The sequence below is a fragment of the Arachis duranensis genome, chromosome 1 (assembly GCF_000817695.3).
Source record: "Arachis duranensis cultivar V14167 chromosome 1, aradu.V14167.gnm2.J7QH, whole genome shotgun sequence".
Taxonomy (NCBI): domain Eukaryota; kingdom Viridiplantae; phylum Streptophyta; class Magnoliopsida; order Fabales; family Fabaceae; genus Arachis; species Arachis duranensis.
Genome location: NC_029772.3, coordinates 1,082,235 through 1,090,501, shown reverse-complemented (window position 1 = coordinate 1,090,501; position 8,267 = coordinate 1,082,235). Strand labels below are relative to the sequence as shown.

Here is an 8,267-nt window from a genome sequence, read left to right as displayed (position 1 = left end):
ACCTGTTTTACTCCAAGATTACTTATCTGTTTATATAGACGTTTCTGATATGTTTGGTTATAGTTCTATGACTTCCGAAATTACCTCCATGATGACGTTTAGAAGTATTGGTTATGACTTTTGAGATTATCTTCAGGATAACGCTTGAAAGTATTAATTATGATTTTCAAACTTTATTATAGCTCGTCTGGACTTGGTGAGTTTGTTATTATTTAATTGGGTTTCTATCCGAGATATTTGCATATCTTACTTGCCAAAGTATATGTTATGTATCATATATAATTTTTAACTAATGTAACATAATTGATTTGTTGCACTAATTACTAGTTATATAACATACTAATAACCTAACTAATTTTAATTACACTAACTAATTTTTTTTGTCTGATACAGATGCTGCAATATAGAGTCTTTATCATGTACCAAATATTGACTATAACATTGCTCATTAAACAAGATAACGATGAGGTTTGTTTTTCAGTTTTTGTGCTGATTTTTTATTTTTTTTTTCAAAACAAAAATTGTAAAGCAATATATCTCGGCAGATAATTAATGCCTCCATGTGTCATTTCGATATAATAAATAGATGCAGCTGACTTTGCTCATCGCAGTTGCACACACACCAACAAAACTAGTACACTCATTAACATCCCACAATAATGAAACAAAACACTCTCCTCTCCTCTCTGCTTCTACTGGCATCACTCCCCATCCTCCTCCACGTCTCAGCCCAAGCAGCAACCTCCCCACCACCGCCGCTACCACCCGCCGCAACAGAGTTCCTGGCAGCTCACAACGAGGCACGAGCCGCGGTGGGCGTTCAGCCCCTAATCTGGAGCCAGCAGCTGGCTAACGCCACAAGCCGACTCGTCCGGCTCCAGAGGGACAAGATGGGCTGCCAGTTCGCCAACCTGACAGCTGGCAAGTACGGCGCCAACCAGCTGATGACAAGTGGCGGAGCCGTGACTCCCCGCATAGCGGTGGAAGAGTGGGTGAGGCAAAAGCAATATTACAACCACGCCAACAATTCTTGCGTTCCAAATCACAGGTGCGGTGTTTACACGCAGGTAGTGTGGAGGAAATCGATTATGTTGGGGTGCGCTCAAGCCACATGCGTTAAGGAGGATGCTAGCTTGACCATTTGTTTCTATAATCCACCTGGGAATTACTTTGGGGAGAGTCCATACTGATCCATGCTCTATTTCTTAATTGTGATCGTTGCTGAGTGTTTCGTTTAGTGTTAATTAACTAGAATGGTGCTGAGATTGGGCTTTTGAGGGCATTGAACCATTTTGGCATGATGCCATTCCCAGTTTGCTACTAATAATAATGCATCTTGTTTACTAGTTAAGAAAATGAGATCGATCTTCATTTATTTTAATATTTTTATTATTTTCAAGGAGGAGACCGTTTGCATTTGGCCCACGGTTACTGAAATATCAATCAATTATCTCTGATCCAGATTAATGTTTTCCTATTATATTATTTTGGACCTACTCCAGGTCCTCCCAACTATAATTTATTAATTTTCTTTTATAACTGGAAACCCTATTTTTATTAGTCAATAATCAACCAACAACAGAAATTTAAACACTAGCTTTCTTTTTTTTCTTTTTAAGCCAACAATCAAAGACACAAGAGAGGGAGAGGGAGAGAGATGGACACACCTATAATTATTCCACATAGCATGGAAACGCAACGAATTCGATAGAAAGGGACTTTCAGGCCGCAATGCTCAACTTAGGACTTTAACTTTCCATCATAATAAAAATAATAAGGAATATTTATACAATGTGTATAATGGAAGTTTATGGAGTATTAAAAATATAATCATTAGTGTTACTTTTTTCCATTAGCTGAAACTTTTGGGATGAGTGGTATCATGACATGGTATTAGAGCGCTAGATCCAAAAGGTTAAGAATTCGATTTTTGGTGAACTCCAAAATTAGTTTAATTTTTCGAGAGATGTTTATTATCCCTAGTACTGATTATTTTAGATAGTATGAAAAATGTTCATTTTGTACAAATAGTCCATTGCTAAAAATATATTATTAAATTGTTAGACAAAAAAATTGAACTAATAACTAAAAGTAATGATAAAAAATAATAAATTATACTAAATAAATTGAACTAATAACTAAAAATAATGATAAAAAATAATAAATTATACTAAATATATTTCATTTTGTCAGTTGATTTTCTTCCCAACCAATGTGTTAGTTACGGTTTTTTCAGTCTACGTACATAACTTAAGAGAGTCTTAAGAGTAATATTGTATGAAGCCTATACATGACGTCTAAATTTGACACCAAAAAAGATTCCTAACCGTTTTTATTTCAGTTTCAAGATTCGTTTAGTTAAAGTTTTCAACCCATTTTTTAAGATGAAAAAACTAACAAATGACAAAGATAGTAACTTAATTGCACCGACGAAATTTGTACCTGGAGTTCACGTGAACATGTGAATCCCAAGACATTGTATCTTTCACTGTTTCTGATGAGATTTTCTTTGTAAAATTTTGTCAATATTGAACAAGGAAATAAAATCTATTTTTAGTTTTGGGGTCCAAATGACAATCAATTATAGCTCAAGATAATTTATATTGCTCACGGCAGAATCACTTTGATACATTACATATACTACTACCATTACTTACTACCAAAAAAAAAAAAGAAAATAATACACATTAGTAGTAAGATTTTGCTATTGCAATAATGCAATCTACCCTCTCTACTTTGTACAAAAGAATACATAGACCCAAACAATGTAAACCAAAGCAATCACTTTACCAAATCCTTAGGAAGAGACTGTTGGATCATGTCAACTGTACCGGCGGGACACAAGCCGGAGTCCTTGACGAACGACTCAACGAGCTTTGGTAAAAGTATTTTGTGGTCCTTTCGTACCCCAAAAGTGGCGCGAATGTACTCTTCCTTGGCTACTTCTAGTTCTTGAAGCACTCTCTTTGGTGTATATACACGTACCTGTCAAAAATTTTCATTACAAGACAAATGACAAATTAATGTTAGGCAGCCATGTGAAAATGAAAGAGGAGATAGTAATTAGTATTACAGTACGATCATATGTTTGTCAATGCACGTTTTCTTGTTTAGTTTCCACTTTCCACCCGTGAAATTGTTTTGGTTCTATCATATTTATCACATGGAATGGTCCACCTATGTTACCTTTCAGGAAGCATGGTGATTTCTTGCTATATATATTAGTCCATTCTGGTACATAAAATCATTGTATACATGGTAATGAAATTCTTGTAATGTAATATGGTATAGTGAAATGCTAGCATGAAAACAATTTTCACAAATGATTTTTTTTTTTTATAATTTGTGTTCAATTTGAGTGCTTATATCTATCTATGAAGCAAGGGTACTTTCTAAAGAAATACCAATGATTGAAATAGCATCAAGATTCGAATAATGTACCGCTGGATCGGAATGGTTTCCGGAGCAGAGTGCAAAGTGTAGAAGAGGTTCAGGATGCTCAATTGCATATGCTTGTTGTCCATTTCCGCCTTTGAATTTGGTTCTTGAAGAAAAGAACATTCGTAGCCACTTCAAGAAGAAGGAAGTTAGAAGATATTGCTCAAAACTTGACAAGTTAAAGAAATAGTAAGATATTGCTCAAAACTTTAGACATGATCCACCTGTCCAGGACGCGACATTCGGCACCCGAGTATAGCACTCTGTATTGTGTCTGCACTAACTGTATGACCTCCAACATTATATGCAGCCTGTAAAGAGCAAGTGGTTGAGCATGTTAGTCAAGGAAAATAGGCCTAAAAAGGCTCATCCTTTAATTAAAATGATTGAATCTGCATCTCAGTTTTCAGTTTATACCTTCAACAAAAGAAAGACTCTCTTCACATTGTTTTGTGGGATACCATAAGCCAAAAATGCCTATTAGAAACCAAACAAGAGGTTTTAACTTTTAACACAATGAATCAAGTGAAAGAAGAGGAGAAATAATAAAAGAAAAAACATGGTTTTCAAGAAACTTGCATGCATCACTAAAGCATTGTGTATGTTGATCCAGAAAGCTAGCTTCTCCTCGTGTTTCAACTTCCCCGGATCGATGTCTTCTAGTCGAGAAATAATTGACCTGAAACAACATAGAGGCATGTCGATTACAATACCAAGAGATTAAAGAATTTCAATAATCTATGTACTTTTCTTATGTGAAACATTTATGATCTTAATCTAAACCTGAAGTTCTGGAGTAAATGTTCTGTATCACCCAATTTGGTATTATCTCTGTAAATCCATGATACCTCAACCATGGTACTGTAAGGTCCACTAAACTCCTTGAGCCCTTCCACATGGAAAGGGTTGTCTAAACGTACATCAAAAGACGAATTGTTCCGGAAACCTGGACTCCACATATCACCATGATCTCCAACAGAAAATGCACTAACTGAAGACAAGGATGAACTTGGTGAGGAAAGGCCAGGATTCGTTGTAGGCGGGTCTGCAAGTTTACAGTATATAGCTGCTATGCACTTCACCATATCCTCAGAAAGCTTGTTAGGTGTATCCGGAATATGATCGGATATTCGCGTGCCAAGATGCTCTGCTAGGCTGATTATATTTGATGAACCATCAACATTTTCGGAATACTGTAAAAAAAAAATCAACAGTCAGAATCCATAAAAGGCAAATAAATACTGAAATAGTTGTAAAGAGAAGTGGACATTGTAGAACTTCTCAATAAAGTACATATAAGAAGTTTTGTCAAAAAGGATCTAATTGCAGGCACTTAAATCCAAAGTATGAACTCAAGTAAAACATTAAAATGAAAATGCAAACCAAACGCACTCTAAAACCTCTCATTATGTGATTTACCTCCATCATGGACAATGGCTGCGAATGACAAGCTCGCAAGGATGCTGTAGGAGACTGTGCTGTTGCGAATGCTGGACAATGGGATAATGAAGAGTGGCAACGATATACACCAGAATCTAAATGCTGTTCTTCTGGCTGACTTACACTATGTTCTTTCTCCGGAGTCTCAACTTTATATCCATTAGTATGTTCTTTTCTAATAGTATCAAGAATATGACTGTTGGATTGAACTGCAGAACATTCTCTTTCGGTTAAGACCTCATGAGGCCTAGAAACTTCAGTGTATCTTGCTCTTGGAGTTGTTATTAGAGGAGACTCTACTCTTTCCTCCTTGGTGGGTGGAGAGACAGAGGGTAACTGCGGATCGAATGCTTTGCGATACAAGGAGAGGAGATGTTGTTCCAAATACACAACTTCCAACTCTAACACTGCAATTTCCTTAATTAATTCTGTGGTTGGCTGAAGTCAAAAAGAAAAAGAAAAGTGGTTAAAATTTGACAAACAAATTCTTAAAGAAGATTTTATTCACAGTGGACTCTTAAGAGAATGCAGCATTCATTGATAGACTGCATAATAATCTTAGAATAGCAGACACAAAGCAGGGTTGAGCCACAAAATTATGCACCTCATGCTAGCATAAATTAGGAGAAACCATATATATGGTTTCAATTTCATTGTCAATGTTCCTCTAGAGTTTTCATGATAGCATACATAAAACAGTCCACTGATTAATGGGGCCAAAAATGTTGACAATAGAAGCAATGCACACACTTGTTGTGCCAAAAGAAGAAGTCCCAACCTTGGGTACTATTGTATCATTGGAACTAGCAAGAGATGATGAAGGTCGGTATCCAAGCGCCTTTTCTAATGTGCTTCGGACCTCAAATTGGTATTGCAGTCTTCTCTCAAGTTGTAGAATCTGCAACAAAGATAATTCCCAAAAAAAAAAAAATGTAAAACACAGCTATTACATGAGGCAGAATTATGCAGAACAAAAATAAGGTTGAATTAGAACATGTCAAAAAGGGAATTGTTATGAGCAGTTTCCAGAACTGTATTTGTACCTCTTGCTTCAGAGTAAATTCAGCATCATTTGTAGCTGTTTGTTTTGTCCTAGAATTACAGCATTCTGTGAGGTACCCAGTATCCTGAAATCAGATTAATGCCACACTTCAGCAATGAAATTCTCACTTATAAACTTTGTCCAGAAGAAATTGAACTAAACTACACCAACAATATCTTCACAGGTCATGATTATACAACATTGGATTATGCCAAAATATACATGCATGTCTCACAATGCATTTAAAAGAAGCAGTATCTACAAAAAGAAAAGGCTGAAAGAAAAACAGTGATGACATTTCTTGATGAAATAATAGAGAAATTGGTTATACCAGCTTAATTCTATCTGTGGCCTCAGTGTCTGTACTATCCTCCTCAAACTTTTTATTATCAGGAAAGCTGCCATTACAAAGAGAGAAGAAACGGTTAAGATTAGAATCAGTTTATATCTGGATCTGAACTTTTACTTGGGAGGTGCATTCACGAACTCCCAATTCTCAAAATGGTGTTTGACAATAATAAGAGTGAGAATTTAGAATCTAAAATGGACACCACTTTACTCTCAATGTGAAATTCTCAGTTATGTGAAAACATTTCAGAGCTTGTAGTTCATATGCTGTGTTTACATTCATGAAAATTTTCCACTCAAAAAATGGCTCTTCAATGCAAAATTTTACAAGTGTATAAATATTCCACAGAAGGGGCACCTCTTTGAACGCTTGTGCCTTGAAACCAACCTCAGTTCCATATTTTCTTTAACCCCTTCAAGCTCCATGCCTGAAAATACCATGAAGAAAACAAAAAGTGAGTTATCTCTGTTTCAGACAGAAAAAAAAAAGTGTCCTGTTTTAAAGGAAAGTAATGCAGCAAATGTGCAAAAAAACTCTTTTTTTAAATGGAAAAAAAAAAAGAGAAAGAAAGCAGCATGAGTTAGCATACTACCCAGGAGCTAAACAAGTAAGAACACAGAAAGAGAGGAAGAAAATGATGCAGAAGAAGAAGAAGCAGCACTATTCCAGAATAGGAATAGAAAGTAGAAAGTAGATTCCAAGAATTTCAGGTTAGCCTTGAAAGGGATCATTTACTTTGCTTGCTGTGTATAATAAATAATGAGAGTTTTGACCAATGAGCCCCTGGCTTATGCTAAGGTATAACCTTTTGTGAATGATTGCCTTTTAGATATTGCATTGAAGACATGAAATAAAAGTAGTGTTGCTCGTTGGGGTTGAGGTTCTTGAAGCAGCATTTTCCTTTTTTTTAAGCTAACTGTGTTTTTATTTATAGAACGGTGACTGCTTTGTTGCAAAAGTCAAAACGTCCAAAACAGGACACAGTCTCTCTCTCTCTCTCTGTAAAGTTTCTTGAGAAATGAGAACAGAGATCCAAATTCACTTGAGAGAGAGAGAAGAAAGAAGAAGAAAGGAAGAAAAATAATAAATAGAGGCTGAATTCTGAGTTTGTTACTTTGTTTGCACACTTGTTTATAAATAATATTATTATAAAAACACTAAAAATTAATCACTAAATTAAGTAAGTTTAATTATTCTATTCATCTGTTTCTATAATTTCGTAAAATTTTTAATTAGGTTTTATATTTTTTTAATTGAATTTTTACACTAATTTTTTTTAATTGAGTTCTTACATTTTTTTTATTTGAGTTTTTACACTAATTTTTTTTAGTTAGATCCTTATATAATTAAGTCAGTTACTATTAACAAAAACCTAATCAAAAACCAATTAAAAAGAAAAAAAATAAAAACCTAATTTTATATTAATAATTAATTTAATAACTAATTTTTTTATATACACGTGTAACATGGTTAAAATTATTACTATTTTTCATGGATGAAGGTTAAGTAAGGTCAAGCTCTCAAGGATAACAGATTGTCCTCTTGGTACAAGTTATCTAGGCTAAGCATTTTAGACTTAGGATTTTTACATAGGAATAAATTGATGGAAAAAATAGAAACAGAGAGATTTCTGACAAAATTTTGTCTCTATTTTTTATATTATTACGTATGTAACTAACTGACATTTTCATGTGAATTCTATAACAAATAATATATATTTGAAACTTCAAAGTATAAATATATATTAGACTTAATTATTCTTATAGTTCTTATATTTTATCAAATTTTTATATTTTAAAAATTTATCATTGAGTTTTTGTATTAGATAAAAAATTTTAATTAGTCTTTTCTGAATTTTTGGTTAAAAAATATAATTCTTTAAAATATTTATTTTTGTGTTTGATTTAAGATAAATTATGAAATATTTTTAAAAAAATATTCTAGAATTATTGAGTTTTTATGAAAAATAGTAACTAATAAAGATCTAAGTATAAATTT

At 33.9% G+C, this 8,267-nt stretch overlaps 2 protein-coding genes across 2 annotated transcripts; one reads left to right on the top strand and one right to left on the bottom strand.

Annotated features, from left to right (window-relative positions):
• Nucleotides 1–586: 586 nt before the first annotated feature.
• On the top strand, nucleotides 587–1,399 carry LOC107475053 (STS14 protein). Its single transcript, XM_016094724.3, has one exon. It carries the CDS (start codon nucleotides 660–662, stop codon nucleotides 1,188–1,190), a length of 531 nt encoding a protein of 176 aa, XP_015950210.1. The 5' UTR covers nucleotides 587–659; the 3' UTR covers nucleotides 1,191–1,399.
• Nucleotides 1,400–2,781: 1,382 nt separating this feature from the next.
• On the bottom strand, nucleotides 2,782–7,329 carry LOC107485717 (uncharacterized). The gene is made up of 12 exons (XM_016106277.3): nucleotides 7,075–7,329; nucleotides 6,627–6,696; nucleotides 6,252–6,318; nucleotides 5,922–6,005; nucleotides 5,657–5,776; nucleotides 4,858–5,316; nucleotides 4,222–4,631; nucleotides 4,018–4,117; nucleotides 3,856–3,915; nucleotides 3,663–3,749; nucleotides 3,442–3,570; nucleotides 2,782–2,985 (listed from the first exon to the last, which is right to left on the bottom strand). The coding sequence occupies exons 1-12, from the start codon at nucleotides 7,163–7,165 to the stop codon at nucleotides 2,782–2,784; spliced, it is 1,881 nt and encodes a 626-aa protein (XP_015961763.1). The 5' UTR covers nucleotides 7,166–7,329.
• Between the last annotated feature and the right edge of the window lie 938 nt (nucleotides 7,330–8,267).

Coding starts and splice junctions, on each gene's coding strand:
- LOC107475053 (XM_016094724.3), top strand. CDS start 660: ATGAAACAAAACACTCTCCTCTCCTCTCTGCTTCTACTGGCATCACTC.
- LOC107485717 (XM_016106277.3), bottom strand. CDS start 7,165: ATGCTGCTTCAAGAACCTCAACCCCAACGAGCAACACTACTTTTATTT. Junction 5,317..5,656: donor ATGATACAATAGTACCCAAG/GTTGGGACTTCT, acceptor TTTTGACTTCAG/CCAACCACAGAATTAATTAA. Junction 3,916..4,017: donor ACAATGCTTTAGTGATGCAT/GCAAGTTTCTTG, acceptor GGTTTCTAATAG/GCATTTTTGGCTTATGGTAT.